This window comes from Sceloporus undulatus, chromosome 4, assembly GCF_019175285.1.
Source record: "Sceloporus undulatus isolate JIND9_A2432 ecotype Alabama chromosome 4, SceUnd_v1.1, whole genome shotgun sequence".
Classification (NCBI taxonomy): Eukaryota; Metazoa; Chordata; class Lepidosauria; order Squamata; family Phrynosomatidae; genus Sceloporus; species Sceloporus undulatus.
The window spans coordinates 202,751,374-202,768,733 of record NC_056525.1 but is presented as its reverse complement, the minus strand read 5'-3'; the positions used below and the strand labels follow the sequence as shown (position 1 = coordinate 202,768,733).

The 17,360-nt window shown below is 42.5% G+C and overlaps 1 protein-coding gene across 17 annotated transcripts in view; it reads left to right on the top strand.

Moving 5' to 3' along the window:
- Positions 1 to 17,360, top strand: part of ASPH (aspartate beta-hydroxylase) — a 253,820-nt gene that overhangs the window by 127,159 nt on the left and 109,301 nt on the right. For all 17 annotated transcript variants that reach the window (XM_042463722.1, XM_042463718.1, XM_042463728.1 and 14 more), the window contains one exon: positions 2,156 to 2,293. In XM_042463722.1, coding sequence (XP_042319656.1) covers positions 2,156 to 2,293 — 138 coding nt within the window. The remainder of the gene's footprint in view (positions 1 to 2,155; positions 2,294 to 17,360) is intronic.

Genomic DNA, 17,360 nt, shown 5'->3' with positions numbered 1-17,360 from the left:
CACGTCCTTGAACCCTGCAATAGGTTCATCTTAGGGTTGATATAAGTCAGGAATGACTTAAAGGCACACAACAACACAACAATGTGTAAACAGAAGCTAGGATCCCAAAGTTCACTGTCCAGAATCTGTTTGGGTGCAGTGTCTGTGAGCAGAAATGGGATGGTAGAATTGGGATGGTGGTGATCCACCCTCTTTGCAGCCCTTTTATATCCTAAAACCTGCTTTGTGTGATGGGAAAACCCTCTGGAGCAGGTTTTTGGACAGTCTGGAGGGCTCTGAAGAGGAAGAATAAAATTCTACTGGTAACACTAGCATAATGCTGGAACAGAACTTAGAAATTTACTTTTTAAAAGTAATTCATTCTACTCTGAATGTAGTTCATTGTCATTACTTTTTCTCATGTTTAAAAGTGATTTAATTACCCCTCTTTTGTTAACTTTTTTTTTTTTTTTTAAATCCCTAGTATGGATAAGAGAGTGGCATAAATATCTATTCAAATGCCTATGAATGCATATCTATTCAAAGTTGTTTAAAATACCATTTCAAAAGTATCTGTCAAGTGTAACAAGGAAAAGTTACTCATTACAACAGTGAAATGTGGCTTCCTTATACTGTCAACAAACAAAAAGGAAGTGCCTCATTACAGATAATTAGATCATAAAATCACAGAATCATATAATCATAGAGTTGGAAGAGACCAGAAGGGCCATCCAGTCCAACCCCCTGCCATGCAGGAACTCTCAATCAAAGCATACCCGACAAATGGCCATCCAGCCTCTGTTTAAAAACCTTCAAGGAAGGAGACTCCACTACACTTCGAGGGAGTTTGTTCCACTGTCCAACAGCCCTTACTGTCAGGAAGTTTCTCGTAATGTTGAGGTGGAATCTCTTTTCCTGGAGCCTGCATCCATTGTTCTGGGTCCTGTTCTCTGGAGCATCAGAAAACAAGCTTGCTCCCTCCTCAATATGACATCCCTTCAAGTATTTAAACAGGACTATCATACCACCTCTTAACCTTCTCTTCTCCAGGCTAAACATCCCTAGCTCCCTAAGTCATTCCTCATAGGACATGGTTTCCAGACCCTTCGCCATTTTGGTCGCCCTCCTTTGGACACGCTCCAGTTTCTCAACATCCTTTTTAAATTGTGGTGCCCAGAACTGGACACAATATTCCAGGTGGGGCCTGACCAGAGCAGAATAGAGTGGCATTATTACTTCCCTTGATCTAGACACTATACTTCTATTGATGCAGCCTAAAATCGCATTGGCCTTTTTAGCTGCTGCATCGCACTGTTGACTCATGTTCAATTTGTGGTCTACTTGGACTTCCAGATCCCTTTCACATGTCATCTCATTCAGCCAGGTGTCACCTATCCTATATCTGTTCATTTCATTTTTCCATCCTAAGTGCAGTACCTTACATTTCTCTGTGTTGAAAGTCATTTTGTTAGCTTTGACCCAGCTTTCAGAAGTTTGATCCTGTCCTCAGGGATATTAGCTATTCCTCCTAATTTGGTGTCATCTGCAAATCTGATAAGTATACCCTAAATTCTGGCATCCAAGTCATTGATAAAGATGTTGAACAGCACTGGGCCCAGGACAGAACCCTGTGGGACCCCACTGGTCACTTCTCTCCAGGATGAAAAGGAGCCATTATTGAGCACCTTTTGGGTTTGGCCGGCCAACCAGTTACAAATCCATGTAACAATTACATTGTCTAGCCCACATTTCACTAGCTTGTTTGCAAGAATGTCATGGGGAACCCTGTCAAAAGCCTTACTGAAATCAAGATATACTATATCCACAGCATTCCCTTCATCTAACAAGATGATAATTTTATGAAAAAAAAGCGATTAGATTTGTCTGGCATGACTTCTTTTTCTGAAACCCGTGTTGACTTTTTGTGATTATGGCATTGTCAGTGATACTCTAGCTAGATATCCTGCACTGAGCAGGTGGAGGGGGTGGTTAGCCTATGGGAGCCCTTCAAACTCTGTAAATCTATGCTCTAGAGATCACTTGAATCTTTACTTTTCATACATCATTACAATCCATGAAGAAATTGCTAGATTACTATAGTTGTAATTAATCTGTTATCCTTTTTTCTGAGGTATAACTGATGCAAACTAATTACTGATATATTTCAATCTTCTAGGCATATAAATGGTATGAACTTGGACATCAACGGGGGCACTTTGCATCTGTCTGGCAGCGCTCTCTATACAATGTCAAAGGTTTAAAGGCCCAGCCCTGGTGGACAGCAAAGGAAACAGGCTATACAGAACTGGTCAAGGTGAGCACTAGCATTCCGTTTACTATTTAGTTTTTATCCTAAATAGATTCTAACACTAGAATCCTGTCTATGCTTATCTGAGAGAATAAGCCCAATTGAACTCTGTACCACTCTGAACGCACCCAATCTCATCTGATCTTGGACAAGATTCTATTCAGTGCTGGTGGAGCAGAAAACTCCTCTGATGTACTTAAACAGGAGGTCCAGGTGGATGATGGCTCCTCCTCCTTCACCAGCTGTGAAATGGTTGCCAGATGATGTCAGGCAGAGTTCTGACTCTCAGCCATGTATTGAACATGAGGACACTCCTGGCACCATCTGGCGTCTATTGCCCAGCAAGAGAAAAAAAATGTTCTAAAACAGGTACTTGAAATTTCCTTTTGCACAGTACAGTGCACCCATACTATGGGCAGGCGCCCCATACACAGCTTCCTGCTTACGTGGAAGCTGCAAGACGGGAGAAAGAACGGTGCGCGCACCCACTGCGCATGTGCTCTCCCACACCGCGAGCACCAGCCCCATTCAATTGAATGGGACTTGAGCATGCACAGTTGTTGGCTTACGCGGGGGGTTCCAGAAAGGACCCAAGTAAACCAAGGGACCACTGTACTTACCGCCTCCCCTCCAATAGGAATCCCCAGTTTAAGAATCTAAATAGGGTCAGAGTCAGATAAGGTAACATAGCTCCAGAGCTGTGTCAGTCACCTTTGACACTACAGGACTAGATGGGATCATAGAATCATAAAATCATACAATTGGAAGAAACCACAAGGGCCATCCAATCCAACCCCCTGCCATGCAGGAACTTACAATCAAAGAACCCCTGAAATATAGCGATCCAGCCTCTGCTTAAAGACCTCCAAAGAAGGAGACTCCACCACGCTCCAAGGGAGTGTATTCCACTGTCGAACACTTCTCACTGTCAGGAAGTTCCTTCTAATGTTGAGGTGGAATCTCTTTTCCTGTAGCTTGCATCCATTGTTCTGTTCCTATTCTCTAGGGCAGCAGAAAATAAGTTTGCTCCATCTTCATTATGGCATCCCTTCAAGTATTTTAACAAGGCAATCGTATCACCTCTTAACCTTCTCTTCTCCAGGCTAAACATACCCATCTCCCTAAATCTCTCTACATAGGGCATGGTTTCCAAACTTTTCACTATTTTGGTCACCATCCTCTGGACACGCTCCAGTTTCTTAACATCCTTTTTGAATTGTGGTGCCCAGAACTGGAAGCAGTATTCCAGAAGAGGCCTGACCAAAGCAGAACAGAGTGACAGTATTACTTCCCTTGATCTAGACACTATACTTCTATTGATGCAGCCTAGATTTGCATGGGCCTTTTTAGCTGCCACATCATACTGTTCACTCATGTTGAATTTGTGGTCTGCTAGGACTCCTAGATCCCTTTCACACATAGTCTCATTCAGACATGTGTTCCCTATCCTTTATCAATGCATTTCAATTTTTTTGCCCTAAGTGCAGTGTGTTGAAATTAATTTTGTTAGGTTTGGCACAGCTTTCTAATCTATTAAGGTCATTTTGAATTTTGATCCTGTCCTCTGGGGTATTAACTATTCCTCCTAATTTGTGTGTCATCTGCAAATTTGATAAGCATGCCCTCTATTCTTTCATCTAAGTCAATAAAGATGTTGAATAGCACTGGGCCCAGGACAAAACCCTGTGGCACCCCACTGGTCACTTCACTCCAGGATAAAGAGGAGCCATTGTTTAGCATCCTTTGGGTTCAGCTGATCCACCAGTTACAAACCCATTTAACAGTTGCATTGTCTAACCCACATTTTATTAGCTTGTTTACAAGAATGTCATGGGGAACCTTGTCAAAGGCCTTAGTGAAATCAAGATATGCAATATCCACAGCATTCCCTTTATCTACCAAGCTGGTTATTTTATCAAAAAAAGATATCAGATTAGACTGGCATGACTTATTTTTCAGAAACCCATGTTGACTTTTTGTGATTATGACATTTCCTTTTAAATGTTCACAGACTTTCTGTTTAACGATCTGCTCTAGAATCTTTTCTGGTACTGATGTCAGACTAACTGGACGATAATTGTTTGGATCCTCTTTTCCCCCCTTTTTGAAGATGGAGACATTTGTCCTCCTCCAGTCTGCTGGGACGTCTCCTGTTTTCCAGGATTTCTCAAAGATTATTGCCAATGGCTCTGAGATTACATTTGCCAGCTCTTTTAATACCCTTGGTTGTAATTTATGTAGTCATGGAGACTTACATTCATTTAGATTAACAAGATATTCTTGTACTGCCTCTTTACTTATTCTGTGCTGGATTTCCCCTATTGTGTCCTCTGCTCCATTTTCCTCAGGTTGAGAACCCTTTTCCTCTTGTGAGAAGACTGAGGCAAAGAAGGTGTTAAGTTATTCTTCCTTTTCTCTGTCCCCTGTTTGCATTTTGCCATGTTCTCCATGTAGTGGCCTTACCATTTCCTTCTTCTTCCTTTTGCTGCAGGCATATCCAAAAAAGCCCTTTTTATTGTTTTTAACCTGTCTAGCAAGCCTGAGTTCATTCTGCACTTTAGCTTTTCTGACTTTACCCCTACACGTGCTCACTATTTGTTTGAATTCTTCTTTGGTGATTTCCCCCTTTTTCCATTTCTTATACATGCTCCATTTAAAACTTAGCTCCATTGAAAGTACTTAGTCATCCATCTTGTTTTCTTCAGATAGCTCCCATTTTTCCTCCTGATTGGAACTGTTTAAAATTGTGCCTTCAGTATCTTCCTTTTGAGAAACTCCCATCTTCCTTGCACTCCCTTCTCTTTTAGTATTCCTGACCACCTGATCACCACCAGTATTTCCCTAAGTTTACTGAAATCAGCTTTCCTAAAGTCTAGAATGCATGTCTGACTATGACTGGTTTCTCCTTTCCATTGTTTAACAAACTCCAAGAGAACATGGTCTCTCCCACGTAAGGATCCCACCATTTGCACCCCATTAACCAGGTCACCATTGTTGGTTAGGATCAGATCTAAAATGGCTGACTCTCTTGTTAATTCTTCCCCCTTTTGGACAATGAAATTGTCTTCCAGGCAAGTGAGGAATTTGCTAGACCTTGAGGTTTTGGCTGAGTTTAACATCCAGCAAATATCAGGATAGTTGAAGTCACCCATCAGTATTACATCTCTCCTTTCTGAGTGTAGTAGTGATCGGTGGCTTCAAGGGACTTATTCAATGTAAGTCAGCTTCCAATTAGTGGGACATAATTTTGAGTAGAAATTCATGAATCTGTCATTTGCAGTTTCTTATTTTACCAGTCCTGTTTATCTTGTCCCATTTCTACATCAGTTTGTGATTACTTTGTTTTTGAAAATTCATGAAAATGTATTTAACTTTAAAAAGTTCAACAGTTGAAGTTAAACGGATCAATTTTCTGTAGTTCTCCCAATATATGATTTTAAAAAATAATTTTGCTAATACATTTTAAAAATTATTTACATTAATATAATGCAAGTTCTTAAGTTATTTTCATGAATATTATTTTATTTTCAATTCTGTATGCACTGTTTGATTTAGAGGACCAAATTTGGGGAATTGTGAATACCAAAAGGAAACAGTGCTCTGACAAAGTGCAAATTAGATAGATTTACAATAAAATGTGAGGAAAAATTCTCTCTACTTCAATGTAAGATTTATAAGACTGTACCAGCTAGAATTGTGAGCCTTTACATTCCTTGTGACCATCAACAGAGTCCATTGTGTGAAACTTCTTCTGCTTCTCCTTGTAATCATTACAAAAACTTCTGCCACAATCCAATTGTTTGTCCCAGTTAAAGCAGACCTGCTGAATCAATAGAACTTACCTATGTGGGGGCTTAACAATTTCTTACTGATTCAGTAGGCTTGCTCATGTAAGGACAAATAATTTAAGACTTACACCGATAGTTGTTCGACCCAAGTTCGTATTGTTTTACAGCCATGTTTTGGAAGAAATGGACTGTGAATTATGTTAAATAGTGAACACAAAAGAGTACATGCTATTTGAGTTCATCAGTTGAAGATGGCCATGATAACTCAGTAATTCACACTAATTACTAGGAGGCAAGCCTTAAATTGCTGAATGTTGTAATTAGTGCCTGATAGGACAATCCATTTTCCCTTGTGGTCTCATAACTCTTAGAATTTCACTGGGGCATTTAATTGCATAAGGTAGGCAAAGTGAGGGCATCTGAATAAATACAAAAATCAACTATACTGAAGGAACTCATCAGTATATGTAGCCTTCAATTTAGACAAGTAAATTATTTATAATCAGTAATCTCTGCTGTTCTTAAATTACAGTGTAGTGTCTATTATTAAAATGAATATTTGAAGTAAGTATTGCTTTTCAAAATGTCAGTTGGTAGGATTTCTGTTTCTATTTTATGTCTAAGGGCAAATCATGGCAGTGGTGTCAGGGGTTGCTATTTATTTGGTTTAATTGGTTTTTCACTTAGTGTTCTTAGTATACTAGTATAACATTTTTAATTTGGTGTGCTAATAAAACAGTAATGTCCTCCTTTAGTTTGAATAGAGTTTTCTAGGCAAAGTATGATATTAATAATTGTTTTTCCCCTGAATAATATATCTTTACTTCTGAGCATGTATAATGCTCTCTTAGATAGAAGTCTGGTTCTTCTTTCTTTTTGTCTGAAGTCTTCAACTTTCTGGTAAGGATTTTCTGTCAAAAGTGGGGGAGCTTGGGCTAAATTTATACAATTAAAAGCTTATGTGTGCTTTTAAAGTATTCTTATGGAAGTTGTTGATTGGCTTCAATGGAAATCACTTAGGACAGAATTCTTTCTCATACGGGTTAGAATGGAGCAAGGGCACACATAACCTTTGGCCCAAGTGCACAGTTTAGATCTCTGACCAGAGTGGCCTTCTCCTTCATGAAAAGAAATCTGGTAGCACCTTTGAGTAACTGAAAGAAGCTGGTAAGCTTTTCTAGACTTCATCAGATGAATGGTGTGAAATACCTAGGGACAGACATCTATATCTATGAATGAGCAGGTTGTGTGTGAATAGAAACAGAAATTCAAAACCTGTGGGTATGGTGATAAGGTGGACAAAGGTTGGAGGAAAGATATTGCCGAAAGCCAAAGTTAATAGATAAACATGTGACAGATGAAGGCAGTTATTGGAATGTAGATTGATGCTGGCTGGGACCCAGAAAGGAGAAGTCGTAAATGGGCAAGAGAGCCCTCATGAGGCTGGGGTGTTATCTAGTGTCATGATATGTATAGTGTGGCATAAAATTCTGTTCAGCCCATTGTTGATGGACTGGAGCTTGTGAATACCCAATTCTGCTGCTTCTCTTTACAATCTTCCTTTGTAGTTTTCTGTTTGTTCTGTTTCATCAAGGACTTCTGGTCTGAGATCTGAGATGGAAAGCATAGGAAGATTGAAATGTTTTGCAACTAGTTTTTGTGAATTCCCATTCTTAATGTCTGATTTATATCCATGTATACTCAGATGCATAGACTGGCCTGTTTTCCCAATGTAGAGTGCTGACAGAGGATGGCATATATCACATTAGAGGATGAGGAAATGAAAGTACCTGTAATATTGTGGGTTATGTGATTAAGTCCTGTAATGACATTTACCAAACAGGGATGTAGCTAGGATTTTAGGAAGGGGGTCCAGACTAAGTGCCACCATTGTAATGGGGCTTGGGTGCTGCGGCGCAGCAGCACACACCATTCATTTTTCTAATGGAAGGGGGGGTCCGGACCGCAAGAACCACCCACCCCCTTTGGCTACGTCACTGTACCAAGTAAATGTGTGGACAGAGAGCTCTTTCACATGGAGGAAGCAAGCATCATTAAATCGTGATTAAATCGTGCTAATAGCGAGATCGGGGGGAAGGTTATAACACTCCTGCGCGCTTCTCCCGTTCGTGTCCCATGCTTAAACAGAAATGGATGCATCATTGGGTAATAACGTGAGTGTCCATTATTACCCAATGACGTGTCCATTACTGATTATGCACAGAATATGATGGGAGAAGTGTGCAGGGGTGTGATAATCTTCCCCTTGATCGCATGATTAGCACAATTTAATCACGATTTAATGCAGTTTGCCTCCCTTGTGAAAAGTCCAGAGTTGAAATACTGGTTCGTGGCAAGGTCTTCTTTTCCTGATAGCCCACTCAGTGAGGAGGAGGAAGGGGAGGTGTATCAGTGAGTGTCAGAGAACCCTACTCACCACCCTTTCCAAAATATGCTGTAATAATTGTTAGTGTCAACTAGACTTACCAAGTTTGTATTGATTAGATTGGATCTACTCTAGTTGGAATAACAATTTGAATTAATCTGAACCATGATATCTGACTGAAGAAAGGCTGATTTCCAGTGAGTACTTCTCATAGCTACTCTTTCTTTCTTTCTTTTATGCATTTTTGGCTTTTTGTTTATTTTTATTTTATTTATTGTCTGTATACCCTGCCTTTCTCTCAGTATTGGTTGTATTGGATGTGCTTCTTCCCCTTTTAAATAACTTACAATGTTCTTCCCAACTTAATTTTAATAATAGAAGAGATGACTAGGGGTTAAACTGAATGTTTTCTGAGAGAGTTACTGTTTGCATTTGCTTATAAGGAGATACGTCATGATGGCACCTAGTGACACTACAGAAGTGGCTGGCGTCAGTGACATGCACCTTCAGTAACTGTGTTTATGACCAGTAGATTCATTGGCTGTTGTGTCTGGAAGACAATCCCTCCCACACCCCGATACATACACACACCATCATACAGATCTAGAAAAGTGTTTATGAGAAACAGAGCTCTTTCATAGCCATGGGGCTTTTAATCTTTACAGTCGGTCAAATGTCCATCAAAATATTTGTGAAAGTCCAACAATCCAAGGAAGGAGACAGTCTTCACGGAGACATTCTGTTTATTTGTTAAACATCGTTTCAGGCAAGGACACTTTAAAGAGTCTATTTTCACTCCTCTTTTCCCATATGGCATAAATTAGCTTTTTGTGGACATACTCTTTCTAATACTGAGACCCAGATGCTTTGTGTTACATACAAAACAGGCAGAAAACAAGATGCAATACAGGGTGATACTTAAACATTTTTAAATGTGGACATATTTTTCACAAAGTCAGATAAACGTACACTGTAAATTGAACTTGCACTGTGTTTTACCATAGCCAATGTATTCATATAGATGGGCCTCCACTGCTGATACATGACTTGCTTCTACCACCATGTTTGTAACTGCCAATTGAGTTGTTTGCACTAAAATTGTTTATCTGTGAGGAAAGCTGAGTCACATAATGCATCCATTTCCCACCACAGATAAATGTTTGGGGACAGGGAAGAAACTGGGGTTCAGATATTTTGATTATAATTTAGTAAGATGATATACAAGAAGCCAAAAAGCTATATTTTCCACATGCAACCATAGGCTTGTAATCAGTCTAACTAATGTTTGCTGTTTTGAAAAAAAGAGAAAGTTAAATGAGATTTATGAAACATGATAATGAAGCAAAGCAGCAATATAGTACCATGGAGGTTAGAATAACATATTCCTTGAGTGCTACTGGCAATTGGTTTTATCCTTGCTGCTTTGTATTCACAACAGCAAACACCTCTGCTGGTGTAGATATATATTTTGTTTTAATTGGTGTTATGTTTTAGGTGCCCAAGGTAGCTAACACAGTTGGAAGTTTGCCTAAAGAATTAAAAATATTAGGTGTGCAGACATTTCAGGAGGGGGAAAAAACATTTATAGCCTTCACAATTATCATGTTAATGCTCTGTAAAATTATTTCAATATTTGAAAAAAGGCAATCCTAATAATGAGCTGTATTTTTGCTGCAAGCAATACATGCCCTAACGTTCTCAGGAGAGTGGTAACAAGTTTAATAAAGACAGCTGTTTCATTAATTTCATTACTTTCAAAGGCATTTTGGGCTCCTATTCTTTTTACATTTATGACTGAAAAATCTGAGCAAGCTGATTTTTTTTCATGCTCTTCAAATTTGTGAATGGTTTACTTCATCATTTTTGCAGTTTGCTGGAAGGGGGCGTAAACCATGTTTTTTAAGATGGACAAACATGTTATGATATTATCCACTTGATGGGAAATGCACTGGCCATTCTAAAATCTGTTCCATTCAATACTGAAGCCAGTTTAGAGATTAGTACTAAAAGGGGAAACCATACTGAAGTGATAGCCTGTTTTTAAACATGGGTCTGTCCAGTTCATGTGTAGATCAAGGTACAGGTGCTTCACTTTAGAGAGACGAAGAGGTATAATAGTGGACGTGTTGGCCACTCCTGGGATCCCCCAACTCACACACATGGCCACCTGCTCTCAGCTGCATTTAAATCCAGTATTGGAGTCTACATGTAGGGACTGACTGCACTAGTAGCAATGGTACGCTGGGGCATATTTATGGCTCTTTAATCAGTGGTCTCTTTTAATTTTCAGATGTCCCAAACTTGGTTTTTCAGTTGGATCAGATGTTTGTGTATCAAATTGTGTGTAATGTGAAGTCGAAAGCTTTCACGGTTGGCATCCATAGTTTTTTGTGGGTTTTTCGGGCTATGAGGCCATGTTGTGTGTAGCTTGACAGTTATGGAGCTCTGTGAATTGTTCTTTAATTTTCAAGGGACAGTATTTAGGAATGTATTCTGACAGTTGGAAAATAAGAAGAAAAATGATGATGAGAGATCTAGCAGTCCCTTTGAGACTGATATATTTTAACACATTTTTTGTGGACTCAACTCCACCTCATCAGATGCAAGAAGATCCCTTCTTCCCCCTGCTCCCTTTCCTTTTTATGCTGAAACAGACTAACATGGTTTTCTTCTTGGAAATATTTGGAATGTGTTCTGGAGAGATGAACTTGGACCTTCTTTGCCTCCTCCCTCAGCTGCAAATGAGCTACTGTAAATGAAATCCAGTACAACACTTTTCATAAGAAGAGCCATGTATGGGCTATGCTCTGGGTAACGAGGACCCTCAGTAGACCAAGTAAAACTTGTCCCTATGTGGGTGAATTATGCTCTTTATTTTTATTATGTGTATTCAAGATTGATGGTGACCTATCATAGGGCTTCCTTGGCATGTTTTATACAGAGAAGGATTTCCATTCCTAAAGTGTAAAGATATACCACCAAGCATTACAGTGTCCAAGCCGTTATATTCCCCATTATCATGTACAGATGAGACAGCTGGATAGTGAAAAAAGCCAACAGAAAGAAAAACATGTCATTTGAGGTTGTGCTGGAGAAGAGTGCTGAGGATACTGTGGATGGCCAAAAGGACAAATAAATGAATCCTAGAACAAATCAAGCCTGATCAGACCAAACCAAAATGATGAAACTGAGGCTGTCTTACTTTTGGCCACATCATGAGAAGGCATGATTAGAAAAGACAATAATGGTAGGGAAGGTAGAAGGTAGCAGGAAAAGAGTAAAACCACATGCTAGATGGCTAGATTCAATCAGGGAGGTCACAGGCCTGAATCTGCAGGACCTAAGCACAACAGTGTAGGATAGGGTGTCTTGGAGATGTTTCATCCACAGGATTACCATGATTCTGGGCTGACTCAGGGGCAGTCAATAACAAACAACAAAGTTAGTCAGCAGCCAGTTTGGTGCAAGGTTTGAGTGTTGGACTACAACTCTGGAGACCAGGGTTAGAATTCCCATTCAGCCATGAAACCCTGTGCTTGACCTTAAGCAGATCACATCTCTTAGCCTCAGAGGAAGGTGAAGGCAAATCCTCGCTAAATAAATCTTGCCAAGAAAACCAGAAGATAGTTTGTTTTAGGATTGCATAAGTTGGAAACAGCTTGAAGGTACCCAACAGCAACAACAACAAAACCTATAGAATCATAGAATCATAGAATCGTAGAGTTGGAAGAGACCACTAGGGCCATCCAGTCCAACCCCCTGCCATGCAGGAAATCCAAATCAAAGCATCCCTGACAGATGGCCATCCAGCCTCTGTTCAAAGACCTCCAAGGAAGGAGACTCCATCACCCTCCGAGGGAGTGCATTCCACTGTCGAACAGCCCTTACTGTCAGGAAGTTCCTCCTAATGTTCAGGTGGAATCTCTTTTCCTGTAACTTGCATCCATTGTTCCAGGTCCTGTTCTCTGGAGCAGCAGAAAACAAGCTTGCTCCCTCTTCAATAAGACATCCTTTCAAATATTTACACAGGGCTATCAGCTTGAATAAAATTCTTGATGTGGTTGCCTGCTACAGGATAATGTTGGATTCTGGCTCTGTCATCCTGCAGAGCTACAAGCCCAGATCCATCTTTAATTGTTCATGTAGCTGTGGAGAATCCCAAGCTCAGTAGGGCTAAAGCAGAGAATGCATATTTCTGCAGCTTCTCCTTAATATACCTCAACCACATTTAGCAAAATTTGTCTGTAAGGCACAGGGAAAGGTAAAATTGAGTTTAAGGCAGTAACTGAATGCATAGAGCCAAGCACGTGCCTAAAGTAGAGCTGCTCCAGATTCCATTCTGAGCAGAATGTTTTGAAGGCAAGATAGAACTCCAAAAACAACATGCAAAAATTTGGCTTGTACCATTTGCAGAGGTTAAAAATCTTTATAAATACAGAGTTGGGAATGATAGAGAACTTGCAGTATTACTTTGCCCTGGAATACTTTTACCACATATGGAATTTGTGAGCCTCCTTTGGAGATGAAAAATCTAAGGGTGGTGACAACTGATCTTTGGGCATTCACATCACAGGTTGTGTGAAACACATCTGTGTTGTTAAGTTTACAGATGGATAGATTCAATTAAGGAAGCCACATGCAAGACTGGAGCAGGGCTGTTGGTGATAGGGTGACTTGAGGTCTGTCATTCATAGGGTCATCATAAGTAAAAGTTGACATATTGCCAATTAACAACATAAGTAAGGACAGTGGAGGATCTATGGAAAGCTTTGTCTAGAAGAATGTGAAGATAACAAGTATTGTCTGCTTTAGGTATAGATGTGGGCTAGAAATCTCATTATCCTTTCTTTAAGGAATTTCTATAAGACAGGCCATTTACTAGAATAGGCAATTCTGCAATGGCCAGCCCCCCACCCCATACACACCCTGACCCCACCAGGGGCCACAACTGCCTGACAGTGTTGACAAATACTTCATCTTTGCTGGAATCCTTCCCAAAATTGGATCAGGAAGTGATGTTGCATTATTTCCTGTCACCATTATGAAAGTACTCTGATGAAAAGAAAGGAAGAAAGAAAGAAAGAAAGAAAGAAGTATTTAGGGGTGTTCTGGGGGCTTTCTTTGTGGAGCTGTGTGTGTTGTGCAAGTTGTATCGCTTTTCTGTGTATGTGTGTATGTGGCAAAACACCCCAAAATCAGACTTTTTCAAAAAATAATGGGAGAACTTTGAAATATTGATGAAATATTGATCCAGGAGCTGCAAAAGTGAAATTCAGAGGCACATATGGACTACAGGGTGCAGTTTGCTCACTCCTGCCATTTGCTACATACCCTGTACTGCATACACAGGTAAGGAATTGGAGGAAGAAGAAAGGAAAATTTTAAAAAAATTTTTTATTTATATCCCGCCCTTCTTATAATCAGGGCGGCTTACAACAAGGTTAAAATACAATCCATACAAAACAAGAAGACAAGAAGAATTAAAATACAAATACAGCAAATCATACAGAAAAATAACAAGCAAAAAGCCCCATAGCCCAACCTCTTGGCCACGGAAGAGGAGGGAGGCCCACAGGATTTTACTCGGGGAATGCCTGTTGGAACAGGAAGGTTTTCAAGTCCTTCCTGAATTGGGCCAGGGTGGTGGACGAGCGGAGCTCAGTGGGCAGCGTATTCCAAAGGGCTGGGGCAGCCGTGGAGAATGTCCTCCGTGTGGTGGAGGCTAACCTAGCCCCAGGCACCTTCAGTAATTGCTGCCCAGATGTTCTGAGGGTGCGAGGCGGAATGTACGGGGAGAGGCGGTCCTTTAGGTATCCTGGGCCCAAGCCATTTAGGGCTTTATAGGTGATTACCAACGCCTTATATTGAGCTCGGAAGCGGATGGGCAGCCAATGGAGGTCTTTCAAAACCGGTGTTATATGGCTGGTCCTGGGAGCACCAGTGACCAGCCGCGCTGCCATGTTCTGCACCATTTGCAGCTTCCGAGTTTGGTATAAGGGTTGCCCCATGTAGAGTACATTGCAGAAATCCAGTCTCGAAGTTACCAGAGCATGTACAACAGTTTCTAGGTCCCTCTGGGCCAGGTATGGGCGCAGCTGGCGAATAAGCCGAAGCTGATAACAGGTGCTCTTGACCGTCGCATTCACCTGAGCTGTCAGGTGAAGCGACGAGTCAAGAAGCACCCCCAGACTGCGCACAGAGTCCTTCACAGGGAGCGTGACCCCGTTCAGGACAGGTAGAACCACTGCCATTCCTGGACCAGGAGAACCTATCACTAGTACCTCCGTTTTCTCTGGATTCAATTTGAGTCGGTTTTCCCTCATCCAGCCCATTACTGAATCTAGACAGGCCACGAGAGGAGAGACGCCATCCCCAGTCACTGCATCAGTCGGAGACATAGAGAAAATAATTTGGGTGTCATCAGCGTACTGATAACCCCGTGCCCCATGTCTCTGGATGATCTCTCCCAGCGGTTTCATGTAAATGTTAAATAGCATGGGAGACAGAATGGCTCCTTGAGGGACCCCGGTTTTAAGGGGCCTCTCATCAGAGCACACGTCTCCCAGCTGCACCATCTGGGACCTCCCGGAGAGGTAGGAGCGGAACCACTGGAGCGCAGTGCCCCCGATCCCCACCTCTGCCAGGCGTACCAGAAGGATACTATGGTCTATGGTATCGAAAGCCGCTGAGATGTCCAAGAGCACCAACAGGGACACGCTTCCCCTGTCAATGCTCAGACGGAGATCATCGACCAAGGCGACCATGGCCGTCTCAACCCCGTAACCCGCCCGGAAGCCAGTTTGAAATGGGTCCAGATAATCCGTTTCATCCAAGACCGCCTGAAGCTGGATCGCAACCGCCCTCTCGATCACCTTACCCAAAAATGGTAGCAGCGAAACAGGCCGATAATTATTATGTATCAGGGGGTCGAGGGAGGGCTTTTTTAAAATAGGTTTTACAATGGCCAGTTTAAGTTTAGATGGAAATAGCCCATCCCTCAGAGATGTATTAACTATCCGGCGTAACAATGATGTTACCTCCGGTCCCCCCTGGGCCGCTAACCATGAGGGACAGGGATCAAGAGAGCAGGTTGTTTTCCGAACACTTCCGAGGATCTTGTCCACATCCTCGGTATTCACCAACTCAAACTGATCCAGTTTAACATAGTCCACGGAGGCTCTGGACACTTCTACCCTAGGTTCTGCTGAAATGTCGGCGTTCAGACCTTTGCTTATGCGAGAGGTTTTATCCGCAAAAAAGTCGTTAAACAAGTCGCAGCAGGCCTTAGAAGGTTCAAGGATCTGGTTCAGGGCGGGAGGGAGCTGAGTTAGCTCCCTGACCACCCTGAACAACTCTGCCGGACGCGACTCCGCGGACGCAATACGAGCACCATAGAACGAATTCTTTGTTGCTCGTATTGCCTCTCCGTAGTCCTTTAACAGTTGGTCTAGGAGAGCCTTGTCGTCTAAGCAAAGGTGTTTCCGCCAACGGTACTCTAGCCGTCGCAGAACCCGCTTCCTCGCCTGGAGAAGCAGGCCTGAGAGGGCGCTTGGGAGAGATTCTGTGTATAGCCCTAGAAAGACCGGTATTCCAAATACCGGTAAGGGCATCAACAGAGTCGCCGTCATTTCCAACCGCAAGCCCCTCTAGGGCTTCTTGGAACCTCTCAGGTTCCATCAGCCTTCGAGGGTGGACCATCCTAACAGGTCCACCACCCCCAGGGGGGATCTGGGTGGAGGCCTTGATTTTCACCTCTACCAGGAAATGATCTGTCCATGGCAGGGGGGAAACATTAGCTATTTCCACCCACGGATTTTCCGCATCCGAACAGAAGACCAAATCGAGAGTATTATGAGTATTACCCGACAGTGGAGACCTGTATCCGCTGGGGCAGGCCCATGGCCGCCATGGTATCCATGAATTCCCAAGCGCACCAGATGGAACGTTGTGGCGTGAGGGAGATGTTGAAGTCACCCAGACAAGAGCCTGGGCGTCTCCACATCAGCTCACGACCAGCTGTGTCGCTCATTAAGGGAGTCCGCTAATGCACGGGTGGCCGATACACTAGCAGAATCTAGCTGTCCCTAGCCTTTAGGGTCAGGTAAAACACTCGATATGGAGGTCTGTCAGTGGTTCCTGGTGGGACACGGTGTTCCTATGTATCAAGGCCAACACACAACCCCGCCCACCTAACCTGTGCTGGTCCTTCACCAGAACCCAGCAGGCAGGGCCTGAGCCCACACCTCATCTCCTTCAGGCCCAAGCAGGTTCGGTAATGCAAGCCAGGTCACACTTACTGTCCTCAACATATCGTGGAGGATGTGGGTCTTGTTGTTAATAGACCTGGCGTTGCACAGGACAGCGACAGGGTTTGTGGCACGGTTGGAGTGACCCTCAGGTCCTTCAGGTTGGGAGGGGAAGGAAGGCGCGTAGATATGATGCATCGATCACGCCTTCCTGGACGCAAGTCCCTTCTCCCACCACCATACCTCCCCCTGCCCCACACAACCTCAATTGGAGCTCCGTCACAAAGATGTTATCCCGGCCCAGGTATCCCCCGTATCCCTATCCTCCCTCACCCTTCTATGGCTACTGAAGGGCAGAGGTTAGCCACACAGGATCCTTGCTCCGGGCTACTCCAAAGCCTCCCAACCCTATAAAAAGCTGCGCTACTGCGCAGTTGCGCAGCCGCGATGCTCCCCGTCCCCATGAAATGACTAAAAGTTTCATCTCAAAAATTTGTTGAGTCACTCACTGTAGGAATTACTCTGTTTCCAGCCTGATGCTTTTTCCCAAAAGAAAAATCTGGAAAAAATGTCTAGAAAAAGTAGTACGGGACAATCTACACTCCCTTAGTACGAGTGCAGATTGTATTGGTTTTACTGTTGCCCTTATCTGC